Source organism: Cebus imitator, unplaced genomic scaffold, assembly GCF_001604975.1.
Source record: "Cebus imitator isolate Cc_AM_T3 unplaced genomic scaffold, Cebus_imitator-1.0 Scaffold54, whole genome shotgun sequence".
Lineage (NCBI taxonomy): Eukaryota > Metazoa > Chordata > Mammalia > Primates > Cebidae > Cebus > Cebus imitator.
In genome coordinates this window covers 371,448-391,877 of record NW_016107369.1, presented here as the reverse complement: position 1 = coordinate 391,877, position 20,430 = coordinate 371,448, and the positions used below count along the sequence as shown (strand labels likewise).

Genomic DNA, 20,430 nt, shown 5'->3' with positions numbered 1-20,430 from the left:
GATGGGTTCTTTGCAGAGGACAGATGGGTGGCAGATTGCAGCCCTGGATATTTTATTGCCCAGTAGGAATCTTTATTGGTTGTCTGAAATCTGATCAGAACCAAGAGGCTTCGAATTAAATGTGCTCGTTGAGCAAGAATGAATAGTATGTGCCTTTTTAAACAGAAAAACACCCCAAAATTAATTGCTTTGGAGGCTGAATCCCCCCCGCCTCTTTTTTTTTCTTCTTTTCATTCTCTTTCTCTGTTTTTCAGTAAAATGTCAGCAAGGACAGAGTCAGAAAGCTGTTCCAAAATTATAAGGAAACACTGCAGTTGGTTTTTAAGATCATGTGTTTGGGATCTCTGAGGTTAGGTCATGGTGGACGGGTTTTGTGTCTGACTAACCTAGAGCTTGGCACAATATAAAGGTTATCTACCTATGTCCACATGTAGGGTAGAACACATAGAATTGCTATATGTTTATTTCTGTCTGTTCCCAGTGCAAATTTTTTTTTCAAGTAGGGGAACAATTTTTCCTGTTAGAACCACCAGTGGAGCCATCTTCAGCAAACATGTTGAGATTTCAGAAGCCTTAAATTTCATATCTGGGAGCTAAAGCATTGGCCAATTTTTTTTCACGTTTTTTTTTGAGACACAGTTTCATTCTTGCTGCCCAGGCTGCAGTACGATGGCATAGTGTCGGCTCACTACATCCTCGACCTTCCGGGTTCAAGTGATTTTCCTGCCTCACCTCCCAAGCAGCTGAGATTACAGGCACCCACCACCATGTCTGGCTAATTTTTGAGCCAGAGACGGGGTTTCACCATGTTGGCCAGGCCGGTCTTGAACTCCTGACCTCAGGTGATCTGCCTGCCTCAGCCTCCAGAGTGCTGGGATTACAGGCAGGAGGCACTGTGCCGGCCGATTTTTTTAACTACTGATAAATTTGATCAAAGCCTATAAAAATTTACCGAGTAAACAAACAATTGTCCCATGAAAGCAGTACAATATGAAATTATAATACAATCTGCTAAACTTTCATCTTTTCATGAGAATGTTTCCTGGTACCTTGTTTTTGGTTATAAATCTGTACTCAAATGGATAGTTCTAAAAACAAATGAATCTAAATGTGGTGCATCCTTCCCTGATCATCTTGAAGAATAATATGACTGACAGTGATCTAGAAAACTTTTATAATCAATCGCCACTTGGGCAAGTGAGTCTTAGAACTTGTTAAGTGCTTTCAAAACACTGAGGACAGATTTTCCTCAGGTTGTATTTAAGGCTCTAAAATTTAAATTGATTCTAGTACTGTCCTTACTTGACAATAGATATCCACCCCCCCCCCTTTAATTGGTGATCAGATTCACCCTGTGGACAAGTGAAGGGTAAAGAAAGAAAACTGGAATACAGAAAATAGTAAGAGATGCAGACCTCAATTTCCTCGTTTGTAAAATAGAGGAAATAATAACTCCTACCTCCCAAGATTGTTTTGAGGATTAAGTCCAAAAATGCACATAAAATAGTTAAAGTGGTGGCTGGGACATTATTGTTGTTTTGTAAGTATTTGAAAGATTTAAAGACAAAATGGCAAAGCACATTTCTCTAGGAGAAAACTTCTAGAAGACAGTAGGAAAGGAGATGTTAAATTCCCCTTAATATCCTGTCTATGCTTCTACTCTTGTATTGACTTTGCATTTTATTTTTATTTTAATCAATTAATTATATTCTTTGAGAGCAAGTCTTGCTCTGTAGCCCAGGCTGGAATGCAGTGGCATGATCTCGGCTCTTTGCAACCTCTGCCTCCCGGGTCCAAGGAATTCTGCTGCCTCAGCCTCCCGAGTAGCTGCGATTACCGGCATGCACCACCACACTTGTCTAATTTTTGTATTTTTAGTAGAGACAGGGTTTCACCATATTGGCCAGGCTGGTTTTGAATGCCTGACCTCAAGTGATCAGCCTGCCTCGGCCTCCCAAACTGCTGGGATTCCAGGTGTGAGCCATTGCGCCCGGTTGACTTTGCACTTTAAAGTGTATGTTTCATTTTTAATCTCATTTGATCTTTGCAGCTCTTCAAGTTATATACCCTTCATAGCTGAAGGAACTGAGAATCAGACAGAGGTGAAGACTGGCTGATGGATGGCATGACCCAGTTATCTTGATACCAATAAAGCATGTCAAGAATATCAGCTGGGTGTGGTGGCACATGCCTGTAGTCCCAGATACTCAGGAGGCTGAGGCAGGAGCATCACTTGAACCTGTGAGGCAGAGGTTGCAGTGAGCCGAGATTGTGCTACTGCACTCCAGCCTGGCAACAGAGTGAGACTCTATCGAAAAAAAAAAAAAGAAGAGAATAATAAGTACCTATTTTAAAATTTCTGACAGGATGTTTAGATATTACGTAGTCCATTTCTTAAGTTTCCAGTTCAGGAAATTGAGCCATTAAGTGATTCAGGGATTCAGGGACTGGCCTAGGGTCAGAAACCCGTTTAGGACTAGAATCCCTGTTCTCAAGGTCTCAGGTCAGCTTGTGGAGTTCCATCTTCTACAGTCTCATTCGATGCTGTCCAAAATCCAACCCCTTCCTGGGTCTGCTTACCTCTCTGACTTGATCTCCTGCTCACCCACTCTTGCCTTCTCTATTCTAGCCACGCTCCTTCCTACCTCAGGGCCTTTGCCGGTGCCATTCCCTCTGCCTGCCTTGCTCTCTCTCTTGGACTTTGCATGGCTGAATCCTTCCCAACATTCCAATTTCAGCTCAACTGTTACCTGCCTAGAGAGACCTTCAGTGACTCTACACTTTAAAGTAGAACACATGAGTAACTAGCACACCACCCCATTTACTGTCTTCATAGCACCTGTTATTAGCTAATTTATTTTGTTATTGGCTTGCCTGTTGTATTAGTCCATTCTCACGCTGCTAATAAAGACATACCCAAGACTGTATAATTTATAAAAGAAAGATGTTCAATTGACTCACAGTTCAGCATGGCTGGGGAAGCCTCAGGACAGTTAGAATCATACTGGAAGGGGAAGCAAACATGTCCTTCTTCACATGGCAGCAGGAGAGAGAGAAGTGCAGTGCCAGCCAGAGAAATGCCAGATAAAACCATCAGATCTTGTGAGAACTCACTCACTGTCATGAGAACAGCATGGAGGTAACTGCCCCCATGATTCAATTCGCTTCCCACTAGGTCTGTCTCACAGCATGTGGGATTATGGGAGCTACAATTCAAGATGATATTTGGGTGGGGACACAGCCAAACCATAGCATTTATTTCTGTCCCTCTGCTCTGGAACATCCCCTCAATAAGAGGAGAGTCATGCCTATCAAGCTCGTCTCTGCCTAGAGCTATACCAGAGACAGAATAGATCTTCCATACACATTTATTAAATGATTAAATAAGGAATCATGTTTCCGTTAAAATTTATCACAGGGAATGCTCAAAATATTCACTGGCAGGGCTGGTAGTGAATGCCCAATATAGAGAGTACCAGTACATGGAGGGAGAGATAGAAGAGGAAGCTCCATCTTTTGGGGTTGGTGAGCCCTTGAAGAAGACTCAGGCAAACGTATGGAGGCCTTATTCTGTCTCAGGCACTCTTAAAAGCACTTTGTATATATTCACTCATTTAATCACACCAACCTGTGAGGTGGAGACAGTTATTTTCCCATTTCACAGATGAGGAAATTGAGGCACAGGAAAGGTGAAGTCAGTTCTTTAAGGTTATACAGCTCATTCATATCAGAGCTGAAATTTAAATACAGGCAGGAAGTGTGCCGCTCTCAGCCTGTGTGGTCTCAGCCAACAGGGTTAGATAGAGAAAGGATACACTAGATGTTAGGTTGCTGAGATTTTCCTGAGTCTTCCTGAGGGCGAGGTGGACTTAGCTGGCAGAGATTGGAACCAGGTGGCCTACATTGTCTTTCCTATTGTCCCGTAACATCTAATTCTCTTCCTTTCATTGTTCTCTCCTGGCCGGGCAATGGCTGGTCTCAGCACTCACCTGGTGGGCTTCTTTCATTTGGTTAAGCAACTGACGGACTCACCTGAGTCGCCGGGAGAGCTTCCTAACTCTGGATCTGTCTTCCCACCGCAGGTACTATATCAGTGAACAGCAGGCGCACGCCATTCACCGCCAGTGGGGAGAGCGAGATCCTGGACCTGGAAGGAGACATGTACCTGGGAGGGCTGCCAGAGAACCGTGCTGGCCTTATTCTCCCCACCGAGCTGTGGACCGCCATGCTCAACTATGGCTACGTGGGCTGCATCCGTGACCTGTTCATTGACGGGCGCAGCAAGAACATTCGACAGCTGGCAGAGATGCAGAATGCTGCGGGTGTCAAGTCCTCCTGTTCACGGATGAGCGCCAAGCAGTGTGACAGCTACCCCTGCAAGAACAATGCGGTGTGCAAGGACGGCTGGAACCGCTTCATCTGCGACTGTACGGGCACAGGATACTGGGGAAGAACCTGCGAAAGGGGTGAGTCGGCCTAGGGAGTGGGAAGTGAGGGACTGAGTGGGGCTGATGTGTTACAGTTGGATCCCTGGACAGCCCGAGCCTTTGCACCTACCTGCACTTTCTTTCTTCCAGCAGTTTTTGGGTTTACTGATTAACCGAATGCACCCTTTCTAGTTCTGAAAGCTTGGATTCGTTTGGCTAAGATTGGGTTGCCGAAAGGGAAGCTTTATAATAAATATTACCATGATTATGATACTTTTTGATTAAATACTGTCTATTTAGAGAGGGTAAATAATTCCCTTTTGGGACTCCAGGGAGTCTAGCCAACTGGCTGTTTTATTTATTTATTTGACTTGTACTTCTTTAGTGCTTTTTACAAGCTAACACATGGGTTAGGCTTTAGAAGCACAAAGTTGAACAAGACAGATTCATCTCTGTTTTTATGGAGCTTGCTGCCTAGTGAAATATTTAGCCATTAAATAACGGATTACAAACATGGTGGGTTTTATAAGAGGCAGAGTGATGTATTGGTTAAGAGCATGAACTCCGGAGCCAGACTGGGTGAGAAATCTGGCCCTCATGCAGTGATGTGAGTTTCAGCATGGTAGTCAATATCTTTGAGACTTGATTTCCTCATTTGTAAAATAGAGATAATCAGGCACCTACCTTACAAGATACTGATGATGATTAAATGAGTTAATAGGTTCCTGAGCATTTAGTATTAGTGATTATTATGGTCATAATTATTGTCATCAACATCATTAAAGAAAAGGCATAGAGAAGCTTGGGAGGCCCTTGCAAGGAGACCAACATACTCTACAGGTTCACTGTATAGTGAGCAACGCTGACACAGTTGAGGACCTGAACAGAGTCCAGAATGGATTGGATGCTTTGTTCCTTTCTGGCAACTGTCCAGAATGGAATTGGGGAACTGTGGAGGTGGGAGGAAGGGCGTGAGAGGGGACCGAAGAGATGAGGGCTGACCCTATAGACCAAGCCAGAATGCTGGGAGGATTCCCTTTTCATTCATCACTTCAGTATCTGACATTTGCACCCAATTTACAGTTTGGGCAAAGGGCAGAGATAAAGACAAGAAGAGGGACAACATCAACACAAGGAGATTCCAGGCAAGCTATTTGGAGATTGCAGCTTGGTCTATTTTTTTTTTTATATGCCAAGCACACAGAATCAAGCTGACTATCCGTGGGCTGTCAGCTGCTATGTTCTACAAAAGGGTAATTTACATCAAGACCAAGTTTTTGTGAAGGGTATGGCTCCAGGGCTTTGAGAATACCATACCTGATTAGATATAGTTCTTGCCTTCAAGAAGTTTATCACTTATTTAGTTGAGGAGTTAAGACAGCTATATAATAAGCTGTAATAAGATAACGCAAGACAGTAGCATGCTAGTGGATAGAGAAGGAGGACATGGAGATTCAGAGAAGGGAAGGATGTTTTAAGGAGAGACCTACAGGGTCTCATCTCTACAGACCAGTGGTCAGTGACCAGAAATTGTTCACGTATCAGAAGACAGGTGATATGTGGACAGATCCTGGACGAGGCCTGGAACAAGGGCTGGATGACCAGTGAGAAGGTGTTTTAAAGGCATGGTGTTTGTGTGACCAACTGTGTTACTCACTAAGGTATATTTCAAGAGAACTACAAACCCTTCTTACAGTCAGATTAGAGATAGAACACAGGATATGAGGACAGAGGAGGAAATGAGAGCTTTCTTGGAGCTTATGGAATTAAAATTCACTGAATTTTCAAGGCAGCAACTGCCAGAACAGGGGCTATGATAAGAAAATAGGCGACAATGCGCTGGTCAGTCTGTCAGGTGCCTGGGCTTTTTCCAAATATCTCTGTAGGGTAACCTACCCTGGTGCTGGTTTGGGAAGATAGAAAGGTCATTTTGTCTCTGAGATGCATGAGACAGTTTTGGTGTTTGCTGAAGTGTTGCAGATCTTCCGTTATCTATGAAGGCAGTATAAAGCCATCTCACTTCTTCTTCTTCTTGGGTTTCTTCTTAACTCAAGGGCCTTGTGGTTGTTGGAGTCAGGACACAGTGACTGTAGCCAGCTATACAAGGTGTCTCTGAGCTCACCCATATCAAGGGTGAATCAATGGGAGCTGGTCCAAAACTTGCCAAGAACAGTGAAAGTCACTGCACCTTTTATGTTGTCACTTCTGACTAGTCATTGAAAGGCAGCTGATTGGGGATATATGAGGGACAATTATTCTTGGTGCAGTGCAGCCAAGAGTCATCCATTCTGGCCAAATGAGAAGCAGCTTAGCCAATTTAAGACATTTGATCTATACATCGCTCAAATCCCAGACGGTTCAACTGACTGTTTTGTTCTCCTGCTAATTGTCTTTTGCCCATGGATTGTTCCTGACACCATGTTCAGGATGAATCAATGGAGTGTAAAAATTACAGGACTCTTCTCTGCTAGCAAAGAAAAAGTTGAGATTCCCAATGACATTGTTTTTCTTTATTGAAATTGATTCCTTAGTGGAGACTCTTTTGTGTATCTTTTGTTCATTTTTCCTACAGGAAATTGACATATATTGAAGCCCTAGTGTGTTCCAGGCACTATGTTAGAGGTGGGAAAGGCAACAGACAAACAAACCAACCAAAACACAAACACCAACTCGACACAGCCTTTACTTTTGAACAAGGGGTGTATAGTCTTCCTGGAGAAACGAAGGGAAATGTGAGAAATGTTTAACGTGGTTGATGTTATGGTAGATGTCTATAGGGAAATGGCAGGATAAACGGGCAAGAACGGCCGCTTCTATATGGAAGGAGTGATGGTCCAGAGAGGGGGATCCAAGGTTTCTTGGATTTGGGGGCTCCTATTTCTAACTCTAGGCACCCACTCTAGGCACTTCTGAAGAAGAGTGAAGAAAATGTGTTTGGCATCGCCTCTATACAGGAATGGGTTTCTTTTTGGATTAAGGAGCCCTGCTCCATTCACCGTAACAATGCCAACACAGTCACACAGTTTGCCATTCTCTCTCTAATTTTTATTATCTAGAAACATTCTAGAACCAATCCTAAACCTAGAATGGATAATTTGTACTAAATGTGTTAAGCCTAGGACAGTTCTTAAGGCTGTGTGTCCCAATAGCTCAAACTGTGTTCTCTACTGGAACTTCCTTGGGGGTGAGTCCCTTGGCATCACCAGCCGCACACATGAATTGGGAGTGTTAGAAAGAAGCACTTGTGTATATACAATGAAGAAAGCATAGATGGAATGTTGAAAACTGGAGTTTTCATGGCCCAGGTCAGACACTAGACACTAGATCAAAATAGCCCAATGACCCAAGCAAAGTGAGCAACAGGTAAGATTAATTTGCATGGGTATCAGTATCTTTCCCTTAAAGTAAAATTGGCTAACTCCTGCTTCTGTACTCATAAGAGTGCTTCTTCTGCCTGTGAAGATGAGCTACTCTAAATCTTGAAATCTAAAATTGGCTTGATATTGTATTTAGATTTTTTTCAGCATAATCTGCTGGTATTCTAAGATGTAGCTGTCTCTACCGTCTCTACCCATCCCAACCATTCAGCTCTAGTTATTTTGGTTGGCTATTCATAGTAATGTGCGAGACATCCCCATAACCTAAAAAGCAAAGGCCTGTTTTCGCTACTTAGTTCTAATCAGATAGGTCAAAATTCTTTAATATACTGCAAGACCACCTGCCATCCTGTGGAGTCCTGCTGGACAGAAGAAACAGTCTAGCTGGTCTTTAGCCTGTCCTGGAGTTAGTCCTTCATAAGGAATTATAATCAATTGACCTGGGACAACATCTTATCCTTGCTAGTATAGCCAAATTGTTTAGTTCAGTTGGTGAGCATCAAGTTCCAGTAAGGCAAAGCCAACGATTTGATTTATTTCTGGATCACGGAGCTTAAATTTTAGGCCATTGCTGTTTCTCTTCTCTTCCCTGAATGGCTTTTTATAAACATATGCTGGCATTTATTTGGCAAGAAAGTAAATAAAGCTCAGCGCAAGTTCATCCCAATGTCAAGAAAAATAACCTACAGTACAACATTTATCTGACATATGCAGCAGCTGAACATGAAGAATGCAAATATTTTGACTTCTCTCCAGTGACTCTTGTTCCAGTGGGAAAGGCATGTAGGCGGCAGCTTCTGCGCCTCCCCACTCAGAGTCTCCCCTTCTTAGGCAACCTGCTATGTGATCCTGGGTAGCAGCAGCAGCAGCAGATTCTGCCTTGGAAGGGTGAGACACCACTCTTCAATGAGGCTGGATTGTGTCATTGGAATGCTACACATATGCCACATGGAAATCATGACATAAGAAAATAGTAGGGTTGGTAGAGGCCTGGTATGGTGACTCACACCTGTAATCCCAGCGCTTTGGGAAGCCAAGGTGGGCAGGTCACCTGAGGTCAGGAGTTTGAGACCAGCCTGGCCAATATAGCAAAACCCTATCTCTACTAAAAATACAAAATTTAGTTGGGCTTGGAGGTGCATGCCGAGCTACTCAGGAGGCTAACGCATGAGAATCATCACTTGAACATGGAGGTGGAGGTTGCAGCGAGCCAAGATTGTACAATTATACTCCAGCCTGGGTGACACAGTGACTCTGTCTCAAAAAAAAAAAAAAAAAAAAAAAAAAAGAAAAAAAAAAAAAAAAAAAAAAAAAAAAAAAAAAAAAAAAAAAGAAAATAGTGAAAATAGTTGGGTTGGCAGATACATTAGTGTTACCCTTACCTCATTCCTGTTACATGTACCTCACTCCTGTTTTGGTAAGTGAGGAATTGGAAGCCCTGAGAAGTTAAGTCAACATCACTTTGACTTGAAATAGCTATAGAATGATTAGAATTCCCGATTCCTGATTTCTCATACATCAGACTTTCCATTACACTGAGCAGCCTTTCCTTCAGAGATTCTGTTATTTACATATACTAGATGGTTCTTAAATGTTGGAGGGCTCCAGAGGTTCTGTTTTAGGTTTCTTCTTGGCCTGCATAGTTCCCTTGGGGCTCTTATTCTTTGCATTGGCCTTATTCATGGCCTTATTAAAGGCCATCTATATTAATGACTTCCAAATTGAAGTCTCTAGCTTGGAACTCTACCTGAAATCCCAGATTCTTGTATCCCCAGTTGTCTACTTGACATCTCCATTTGGATATCTAATGGACGGCTTAATCATACCATTGAAAAGCAGAAATATTGAGGTCTTTCTTCCTGCTTTTATGGGTCTCAATGTTGTTGAGGAGGGGATCTGCCTTATGGCTGTGCCCTCACCCCCCATAGGTTTCCTGATCCTTTATTTAAATGTGTGACCTTGAGACAGTCTCTTGGATCCTCTGACCTCTCTTTTCTGCAAGAATAAAATGAGGCAGTTTGGTTTTATGCTCTCTCAGGGCCTTTTCAACTCTAAAACTCTGATTCTCAAATGTCATCAGCTTGGTAATGTCTTCTCTTATCCTGAGGAGAGAGAGAAAGGTGAATGAAGGGCAGGACAGGAATGTGAGTCCTTGTTCCTTGCAATCTGCAGAACTGTCTGGATTAGGACTCTGGGTTTAGTTATATCAGCACTGCAATGAAATTTTCATCTCCTTAATTGATTCGTCTAAGAAAATGAATACCTTGGTGTCCTGGGTACACTTCAGGCCCATCATGCCTGAGTTTTAATTGATGGATTAATGAATAGAACCTTAGATTTATAAAGAACATTAAAAGGCTGTTTCCTCTTTGGCCATTGTTTACTCTTTTTGATATATAATGACATATATCTGAGAAAGGGGCCTCCCAAGAAATGTACAATTCATTGACATAAATCAAAGTCTTCATTTTGTTTGCTTTTCTGTTGCTGCTTAAATCATACAAATGTATCCCTGGTGACAACCAGGCAGAACTCAGATTCAGCCTCTTCTTTTTTTTTTTTTTTTTTTATCCAGTTCTACAAGTTTCCCTTTCCACAAGCACAGGATTTTATGATTCCAGGAAGCTGTTCCATAGTACATGAACCGTAGCTAGAGTTATTCCACCAGGTGAGAGTCTGAGCTACCTCTGATCACAGCTGGTCCATTTCTCTAAAAAAGAGTATCAAGGTTGTAGATTCTAGTTATTCTAGAGTCTCAAAGCTTTCAAGGTCTGAGAAGGACAGGCTGGGGACCTTGAAGATCTGGAAGACAGTGTGGCAATTCCTCAAGGATCTAGAACTAGAAATACCATTCGACCCAGCAATCCCATTACTGGGTATATACCCAAAGGATTATAAATCATTTTGTTATAAAGACACATGCACACATATGTTTATTGCAGCAGAGTTCACAACAGCACAGACTTGGAAACAACCCAAATGCCCATCAATGATAGTCTGGATAAAGAAAATGTGGCACATATAATACCATGTAATACTATGCAGCCAGAAAAAAGAATGAGTTAATGTCCTTTGCAAAGACATGGATAAAGCTGGAAACTATCATTCTCAGCAAACTGTTACAAAAACAGAAAACCAAACACCGCATGTTCTCACTTATAAGTGGGTGTTGAACAATGAGAATACATGGACACATGGAAGGGAACATCACATACTGGGGCCTGTTGGGGGGTGGGAGGCCCGGGAAGGGATAGCAGGGAGTGGGGGTCAGGGGAGGGATAGCATTAGGAGACATACCTAATGTAGATCATGGGGTAATGAATACAACAAACCACCTTGGCACGTGTATACCTATATGACAAACCTGCACTTTCTGCACATGTACCCCAGAACTTCAAGTATATTTAAAAAAAAAGAGTCAAAAAAATTGACACCGACACCTGCATTCAAGTTGAGAATGTGAGGGTCAGCACTTTGGTGCAGTGTGTGACAGCTGCTTATGAACCACGGTACACCTGCTGCTGGCTGCAGTGCTGTCGAATGCAGGGACTCGGTGGCCATTTACATTGCCACTCTGTATCTTTATGACTGTGTGTGCTAAAAGCAGCTTAACTGCCGGCAGACATCTGCCCATAATAATGCCGTGAGTTGAAATGCTGCTAAATCATGAGAAACAAGTGCTTTGAAACATAACACAAGGGGATCGTTGCAGGCTTTTCTAGCATCTCTGGCTTCGTGTTTCTTTTCACAGAGATATGAATCCTTCTTCGCTACAGTTTGGAATAAGAGGAAAGGAAAGTTAAAAGACCCACTAGTTATTAAAAAAAAGTACCTTCTTTATGATTGGTTCTTTTTTTTTTTTTTTTTTTTTGAGACAGAGTTTCACTCCAGGCTGGAGTGCAATGGCGCGATCTCGGCTCACCGCAACCTCTGCCTCCTAGGTTCAGGCAATTCTCCTGCCTCAGCCTCCTGAGTAGCTGGGATTACAGGCACGTGCCACCATGCCCAGCTAATCTTTTGTATTTTTAGTAGAGACGGTGTTTCACCATGTTGACCAGGATGGTCTCGATCTCTTGACCTTGTGATCCACCCGCCTTGGCCTCCCAAAGTGCTGGGATTACAGGCTTGAGCCACCGCGCCCGGCCTATGATTGGTTCTTAACATATACTGAGTCATTTAACCCTCACATCTACTCTGTGGGCTGCATATTATTATCCTCATTTTCTATGTAAAGAAATTAAGGCTCCCCTCCAATTCATTCTGAATACCTACTGTGTGCTACGTGCCAGGGACTATGTTGTGCACTTGGGATGCAGAGGCATTGATTGTGGTTCTCATCAATGTGCCATTATATTCTGGTATCCGAGGAATTGAGACATCAGTGCAGGGAGAAATATCATGGAAGGCATCACAGATCCATGCCGCTAGAGCTGAGGCTTGGTGGAGAAGCAAAGATCTTCCAGGCAGACTAGGCTGGGAAAAAAATATTCCAGGCAGAAGGAACAGATGGATAAAGGTGACTTCAATAAACAGTAGGTTTTCCATGTGGTGGCATGTCGGGCTTGGAGAGTGAGGAAGAGGGATTTGAGGGGAAGTTTTCAAAGATGCGGCTGTAGGGGTGACAAGGCCAGCCACAAAACACTGCTCTCCCAACAAGTTTAGGTGTTACCTTACAGCAGGCATCCCACGTTTAACAATGGGATAACCAGGTCAGATCACTGTGGCAGAGGGTAAACTGAATATAGAAGACAGAAGACCAGCAGGTCAGTATATGATAGTCCAGTTTGCATTGGCATTAATTCAGGAATGAGAGATAAGAGCCCTCTCTGAAGAAGGGAGAGTGGAGGTTGAGTTTTGGAACATATCTGATAATATAAAAGAGGCAATATCAATAAGACTTAGTCATCAATTATACACAGCTAAAGAACAAATGAAACTGGATTAGAACAAGGGTTTGGCCATGGAAGCCTTTTGCTTCTTCCTTTCTTCGTCTTGTTCTAAGCCATCTTGAATCAGTGGAAGATTCTCAGGAGTGGGGAAGACTGCGGTGACCATTAAGCAGATTTGAAATTAAGCCGAAAGATTTTTTTTCCTTGGAGATAGAAAAATCATATTTTGAACTTCTCCATATTCCAGTCTCTTATTTGGGATTTATAGTGATGATACCCGATACTGAGAATTATGTACGTGTCTGCGCATAGAGCACGTGTGTAGTTTCCCTCTGGCTTCTGAGAAATTTTTCTATTTTATCATGGGTTCTGTTTTAATCCCACTGATGATTGTTAAGAAGAAGAACAGCAAATATGTAGTAATCATGAATAGAAGTCTCAAACTCAAAACCTGAAACTTGACTGACCCAGAGAAACCAGGCAGAGAATAAAGGGTTGTACAATTATTTATCTTGCCAGTAGAACAGATGCTCAGATACTGTCTAGCAAAACCAAAACCACCCACCCCGAATTTTAGATGAAGAAACTGAGGCCTCCAGGTAGGAAATGAGTGGCCAATAGAATAGAGTAGAATGTTCTTAGTCCCTCATTTTGCTTCTTATTTGTTGGATTTTTCAAAGAAATATACATGAGCAGCATCTGTGCATATTTGTGAGGATATACTTTTACGTCTTATGATCTTCTAAGCAGTGGTCATGCCATTATAGCAAAGGCATTTGGTAAATCTCCAGCAATTTGTTCTAATTGATAAATTTTATTTGAAACATTGGCAACTGATTTAGAGAGAAGAAATATGGAGGGAAGAGACATGCATACATTTCTCTTTTTCTTTCATCACTCATCCCATCTTACCCCAACATATAAACCCACCCCAACAGAAAGGATATTGGGGTGACAAGTGCATCTGGAACTTGAGGCTGGATCCCTTGGTATGAGTGGCTCTTGAAAGACCCCCTTCTGTGGGCTATTGGCCAGCTATTTTTCTGCAAAGTAGATGCAGTCTTTCTTGGAGAAGATCATTTCATGCTTCTTAGTATGTTTAACCTTTATAGCAAGACACTGTCATCAAAATGACAAACTCCAACAGAGCCTTCTAAGAGGCCTGTAAATCAGAAGCCTTATGAAATCTGTGGGATTAGCATGCTCCCCCTCTTTGTTTCTGCAGGGTAAGAAAGCCCTGTGCATTTCAGATTTCAATCTTCTCTGCAGGCCCCTTGTCTGAAACCTCCTGCTGTAGCTCACTGGTATTTGAATATTATTTTCATTCAGTCGCCTGGGGCCACATACTGACACCAAGGCTGGCACATTGTTTATCCCCATTAGCAATGTTGTAAAGCAAAGATAAGTGCTCTGATGCTTGTTTAGTTGAATTCTCCCCATCCTGGAGAGCATCCTTCCTGGGTCTGAAGATAGTGGCTGACTTCTCATGTCATCATTCCCATAGTAGCACGCAATAGCTCAGCAGGCTCTCATCCCCAACCAGTTAGTTGCTTCTGATCTCCTCGTCCCATGGCTCAGTCCGTAATGAAACTTTTATGAGAAACCTAGCATCTTCAGCCACTATAAGATGGACCCTCGTTCTGTGGAAATCCACAAAGTCAAGGCTGTATTGAGAGCAGAGGTAGAAAGAGAAAAGAATTGATGAATAACAGTTCTGTTATCTATATAGATGATAAAGTACTTACTGGGGGGTGACTCTTTTGTCAGAGTTTACACATTCATATTTTCTTTTTTTTTTTTTGAGACGAAGTTTCGCTCTTGTTACCCAGGCTGGAGTGCAATGGCATGATCTCGGCTCACCGCAACCTCCGCCTCCTGGGTTCAGGCAATTCTCCTGCCTCAGCCTCCTGAGTAGCTGGGATTACAGGCACGCACCACCATGCCCAGCTAATTTTCTGTATTTTTAGTAGACAGGGTTTCACCATGTTGACCAGGATAGTCTCGATCTCTTGACCTCGTGATCCCCCTGCCTCAGCCTCCCAAAGTGCTGGGATTACAGGCGTGAGCCACCATGCCTGGCTACATTCATATTTTCAAGTTGGAAAGGACCTCTGAGGTTTTTGAGTCTAACTGAATATCTGATGCATGTATACCCCTGGACAAAATTCCTAAATTGCTATGTAGACTCTATAGGAATATGTACTCTCATCTCCATATGATATACTAAATGCTTGGCAGTGGTTAGCTTATTTAATCTTTGCAATAACTACATATGATACATGCTATTTTCATTCTTAATTTATATCTGAGGAATTGGGGTCAAGGATAGGTTAAGTAACTTGCCCAGGGTCACCCAAAAATATGTTGAGGTAATGATCTCTGGGTCTTCCCTCCTGAGTCCTCTCTTCTGTGATCGATATACTTCACTAATCTCAGTAACAAGAATGTTCACCTCTTCATGAAGCAGCCATTGCATTTTCGGGTGTTAAAAAGTAGTCTAAAAGTCTTCCTTTCACTGTAACTGAAGTCTCTTTGTTTAAACACTCTTTTATTATTGTGATAAAATACGTATAACATAACATTTACCATTTTAGCCTGTTTAATATTTGAGACAAGTCCTGGCTATCTTGCCCTGACTGGAGTACAGTGATGCAGTCTTGCAATGTCAGCTCACTATAACCCCTGCTTACCAGGCTCAAGCCATCCTCCCAACCTCAGCCTCCTAAGTAGCTGGGACCACAGGCATGCACCATCATACCCAGCTAATTTTTGTATTTTTTGTAGAGATGGATTTTCACCATGTTGCCCAGGCTGGTCTCGAACTTGTCAGCTCAAACGATCTGCCCACCTCGGCCTCTCAAAGTGCTGGGATTATAGGCATGAGCCATCACGCCTGGCCTCATTTTAGCCATTTTTAAGTGTACTGGTATTGATCGACTTACGACCTATGCAACTTCCAACCATTCGACTTTACGACCACAATCGCTAGCCACGACTGCTCTGCATCTGGCAGAGCAAATGTTGCCCAGCTGGGCGTACGACAGTGCGGACCAGCTTCCGGCAGGACTACCATCTCCGCGTGCACCATTTCAACTGTACATATAGCCTACTCAACTTATGACCAAATTGTGTTATGACCGGTCTGCCGGTCCCAATCGTGGTCATTAAGTCGAGCACTAGCTGTATAATACGGTGGCATAAAGCACATTCTCATTGCTGTAGCCATCATCCATCTCCAGAATCTATTCATCTAATATCTTTCTTTTAGCCTTTGTTCAGGCTTTAGGAGCTACATAGAATTTATTCACTCAAAAAAAAAAAAAAAAAAAAAAAAACCTTCCCTAGTTGCTTACCATGCCGTGGATCCTAGGGAAGCCCAGAACAGATCAAAAACCCTCCTCTGCAACACACCTTCAGTTACTCAAAGACAACTATCATTTTTTCCCTGAAATGTCAGTCATTCTGAGGATAAACATAACTAGTTTCATTAACTCATTCTCACCTATTGTTTTAAGTTCCTTGCTGAGTTAATCCAGCAGTCACTGAGAGAAGTGGGGGAAGGTGGGAGAGGGTTCTGTGTTCACTGAATGGAAGGATGGCTTTCAGTACTTCACAGGGGTCTTTGTGAAGCAGGCCATGCCCTTCCAAGGAGAAAGCATGTATTATTAATGCAGTAACTCACATGAATATCAGATGTTATGACATATATGGACTATGGGTGTGTGTGGCTAAAAGGATTCACTGGTATATTTATGGTGGGGGTGGAGTGAGTGCTTTGTTAGTTTCTTATCCTGTAAAAATGCTTTGGGCCCACATCAGGTAGCATCACATTTACTACCTCATCTTATTCCTCAAAATAGTCCCAGATTGCGTGTGCTAAGTTGAATATCTCAAAAGCAAAGCTAAATGTATTTTTGACCATATGAACATCTCAGGGTACCACTAGACAAGGAAATCATGGTTTTGACAAGTATCAGCTGACACAGAATTATTGAATGCTATAGCTGGCCAGGGCCTTAAAAAATCACCTATTCTAGTGCTTATAATTTACAAAGAAATAACTGAGATTCAGAGTGATTATATAACTTGCCCAAAGTCGCAGAAGCAGTAAGTAGCCATGGTGAGACTTATCACTCAGTATTTTTAATCTCAGACCAGAGTTCTCTAACCTAAAGCAATTTCAGAGGTGCTCTTGCTTTGTGCTCTTGGGCTGGCCCTTTCCTAGCTCAGAGTAAGATACTCCTGTGCAGGTCAGAATCTTTCTTCACAAGCTCAGTAGGTCCTTGTGATTTTTATACATGTAATCATCTCTTTATTTATTGCAAATAAGCCTGGCAATTAATTCAGTTAGCAACTTATGGCCTGGAAAATCTCATTACCCAAGCCTTACATTATCAACACATCTGTTTAAAAAGAGATGCTTAAATAAGTGATCTAAATATGCAGATTCTTGCTCATCTACAAGAAAGAAACGATTAAAAGGCAACCTGGGAGGGAGTAGACGATTGGACTGAGGCCATGAAAGCTACTGACATTCACATATAAGGAAGAATAGAAAGGGAATTCACATTTCTTGAGTCCCTGCATGTGCCAGGTATAATTTGGTCCTTAAGTAAAATGCACCAGGTTTGGAGTCAAACAAAACTGGATTTAGGCTGAATGTGGTGGCTCACACCTGTAATACCAGTGCTTTGGGAGACCAAGGCAGGCAGATCATGAGGTCAGGAGTTCAAGAGCAGCCTGGCTAATATGATGAAACCCTATCGCTACTAACAATACAGAAAAATATTAGATGGGCATGGTGGCAGGCACCTGTAATCCCAGCTACCCAGGGGGCTGAGGCAGGAGAATCGCATGAACCTGGGAGGTGGAGGTTGCAGTGAGCCAAGACCCACTGCACTCCAGCCTGGCCAACAGAATGAGACTCAGTCTCAAAAAAAAAAAAAATGGATTTGAATCCCAGTTCCAACGCTCACTATTATGTGGTCTTGGATGTGTTTTTAACCTCTTTTTAACCTCAGTTTTCTGATCCATATAAAAGCCTTTTTGGGGTTGTTATGAGGCTTAAATAACATAATTGTGTAAAAATCTTGGCACAATGCCTATAATTTTGTAAGTGTGCAATACATGGAGGAATATTCTTCATCTCTCATTTAATTTTTAGAGCAAAGCTTATAAAGCTTGTGGTATAATTCAGATTTTTAGGTACTTAAACCAAGGATCAGAAAGATAAAACAAATTTCCATAGTCACAAGGTTAGCGAATACTAAAGGTAGGGGTTTTTAACCCAGTCTATCGGGTTTTCTATCATTCTCTGCCATCCATTAAAACAGGAGGCCTTAGAGGTGGGCTTAGGTACTGTGGGAGGAAGACAGAGCTATAAGAAATGAGATGGCTTTTTCAGTTTCTCTTGCAACCTTGTCAATTCTCTGTTTTAGGACTTTTCAAGGGGCAAGCGTGAGAAATACATAGGGATGGAAGCTGACCATTTGGAGTAAATTCAGGATGAGAAAAGCAATCACGATCTTCCACATCTTTTCATTCATATCTTTGTTCCTAGGTGGAGGAGGAGAACTGTAAAGTTTCATGGGGCTGGTCCAAAAGAGCATGAAATGAGCACAGCTCAAAACCTGGGAAGACAAATTTTGCCTTGTCACAATTTTTCTAGGGCTGCAACATACCCTAACTCATACCTGCATCTTTACCCGCATGTACAAACACACACACACACAGGCACACACACACACACGTACACATGTACACGAATGCTCAGACACAAATTCTTCAGCATAAACCTGGACCTCTCTAATTTTTGCTTTGCTGGAATCTCCTTCACTAGACAGGGAGCCATCGACTATGTATCCCCAGTGCCAAGGAAAAGGAGCTCGATCTGTATTTGTGGAGGAATAAATAAAAGAGTGAATGCAAAGCAAAATGAATGGAACGACTTCTGAAGTTAACTACACTTTAGTTAGAATTCTGGTTAATTATCTGACAAATCTGAAGAAACTTAGTACTTGCTAGACATCTGAACTCCCTACCCTCACCCCCAACAACAAGAAGTTAGGATCTTCTGGTGGTCAGAATTGGAGATGCACCTAGAGAAGACGAATGAAAAGCTCCCCAGGCTAGGACCTAGCCCCTTGGCCCAGTAGCAACTATTCCTGTAACTCAGCATTAGCTATAGAGTGGCAAGGTTCAGTGTTGCTTAAAGTAGACAGATGAGCAGGCATGGAATGAATGAATCTAGAATAGACGGAGAAGCAGGCTTATGCATCTGAGGCAGACGTTTCTCCCATCTAAGACAATGGGGTGACTTTGCAGCTCTCCTTGGTGAAAGGAGCACTTAGTGGGTGATACCCTTTTGTTCCCTGTCCTGCTTACCTTTCCCGTTTTTCTCTTCTTTATCCCCTTTCTTCTTCTTTGATCAGCCTCACATAGTCCTTTCTTCATTTCTATTTATCTTTTAGGCTTGATGCAGCAATAATGTCTATTGTTTAAAGGACTATTCCCTCCCAGAGGGATGAAATTAACCCTTATTTATTCAGAATGACTTGACTCAGGGCTGTCATAAAATGCGGGCTGCACAAAACTGCAAGGTGGCTGGTGCCTAACAGGTAAGTGGCGTCTGGTTGAAGGGGAGGACGGGCCCCTAGTGCCTCTTCAAGCAGGCTGTCTAACCTGGAAGCCATCTCCTTTTGAACTACAATAAATGAGAAAGGGTGTGGGTAAGACAAAACAATGACTATAAAACCAGGTGGCTAACATGACTGAGGAATGCAGAAGAGTGCACTGTTACATCCATCCCTACTTGGGGAAATGACTTGGCTGTGGCACAAAGAAGCCCCTCTCTGTCTAATATTGGGTTTGCCCCTTGAGCCTTCTGTAAATGGAGATTGATGGTGGTGGTGTGATGGTCAAGGGAGGTGTCCTCAGAATGAGGCTGATAACAATCATTTCTTTGTAAATTTTCTTTTCCTTCTTTCTTCCTCTCTCCCTTCAAACCTCTCTTTCTCACCTTTCTTTCACCTTCCTTTTCTTGCCTGTGATCCCTTCAAAACACTTCTCGTTTTTTTCTTATGTGGAGAACATGTTTGACCCATTCAATTTCTTTTCACTACAGAGAAGCATTCCTGGGGCTCTGATGGGACACTTGATATAATGAATCTTGACTTTGGTAGGACTGTCATTCTGTCTTCGTAAAATGCTACTCAATAAACCAATCTCTAGATATAGCTCTGTTAGGAGTGATTATCACTGTTGAAAGAAGCCTCATAAAAATTGTCATCCGTGGGTTATTGCTAACATTATAGGTTATGAATCTCCATTTAAAAAAAACATTGATTTTTATAATTCTAAAATTAATATATATTTACTGTAGAACATTTGGCACATGGAAATTTATTAATTCAACTTTTTATTTGGCCAACATTAACTGAGTCCCTGAATACAAAAACCTATGGTGGTTCTACAAAACCCATTTCATGGTAGACAAAAATAAATATAATTTAGCATAATCATACCAAGAAGAAATGGTTATTATGAACATATTCATATCCTTTCTTCTACTGTTTAGGGAGTGTGTATGTGTGTGTGTGTGTGTGTGTGTGTGTGTGTGTATTCTATTATTGAATATATACTATTCATGAATATATATATATTCTTAGAAAGCTATATATATATATGTTAATGCAATTTTATAAGTAATTATTCTGTTTTTTCAAAAAATTATCTCAT

At 42.1% G+C, this 20,430-nt stretch overlaps 1 protein-coding gene across 16 annotated transcripts in view; it reads left to right on the top strand.

The window, feature by feature from the left end:
* The window catches only part of LOC108304386 (neurexin-3), an 827,297-nt gene that overhangs the window by 551,471 nt on the left and 255,396 nt on the right, over nt 1–20,430 (top strand). For all 16 annotated transcript variants that reach the window (XM_037738482.1, XM_037738485.1, XM_037738483.1 and 13 more), the window contains one exon: nt 4,083–4,466. In XM_037738482.1, the coding sequence (XP_037594410.1) occupies nt 4,083–4,466 (384 nt within the window). The remainder of the gene's footprint in view (nt 1–4,082; nt 4,467–20,430) is intronic.